Source organism: Condylura cristata, unplaced genomic scaffold, assembly GCF_000260355.1.
Source record: "Condylura cristata isolate star-nosed mole 26May11 unplaced genomic scaffold, ConCri1.0 scaffold00034, whole genome shotgun sequence".
Lineage (NCBI taxonomy): Eukaryota > Metazoa > Chordata > Mammalia > Eulipotyphla > Talpidae > Condylura > Condylura cristata.
The window spans coordinates 10,517,045-10,517,624 of record NW_004567135.1 but is presented as its reverse complement, the minus strand read 5'-3'; the positions used below and the strand labels follow the sequence as shown (position 1 = coordinate 10,517,624).

The 580-nt window shown below is 46.6% G+C and overlaps 1 protein-coding gene across 1 annotated transcript in view; it reads left to right on the top strand.

Annotated features, from left to right (window-relative positions):
- B4GALNT3 (beta-1,4-N-acetyl-galactosaminyl transferase 3) overlaps positions 1–580 on the top strand; it is a 79,575-nt gene that overhangs the window by 56,766 nt on the left and 22,229 nt on the right. The window contains exon 3 of the mRNA XM_004692543.2: positions 81–158. Within this exon, the coding sequence (XP_004692600.1) occupies positions 81–158 (78 nt within the window). The remainder of the gene's footprint in view (positions 1–80; positions 159–580) is intronic.

Below are 580 nucleotides of genomic sequence, written 5' to 3'. Positions count from 1 at the left end.
TTACAGGAACTTCAAAGGCCCCTGAATCCTGGTCTCTTCCCTTGAATTCCCTCCAAGTTCACCCTTCTCTCTCTGGCCAGGACCAAAACTTGGAGCAAGCTGGGAGCGGTAACAACAGCTACTTAAGGTGGAACAGGCCGGTGCCCTGGCTCTCGGAGGTAAGGGGCTCTCTGCTGTTCTGGCTCTTGGAGATGGTTAAAGAAAAAAAAAGTTTTTACAGATTATTACATAGACTATGGAAGATTTTCCTTTTGTGGTTATTATTAAGAATTTTCACCTAAATAATTAAAATGGCTCAATCAATCCTCTTCCTTCAGGAAAAAGGAACACTTGCTGTGCGTCTCCCTGCCCCAGGCTCTGCAGATCATCTCCCCCTTACCCTGAATGATGTTATCATTAGCCTCATCTTATAGGTGGAACAGACAAGGCTCAGAAAAGTTACATGACTTTCCTACTTATCCAACCAGTCTTAAAAATAGGCTTCTGGGCCCTCCCTGGTGGCTCAGCGGGTTAAAGCACAACACTAAGAAGCTTAAGCCACTTCCACATGAGTTCGATCCCCGCCTGCCCCGGAGGTGAC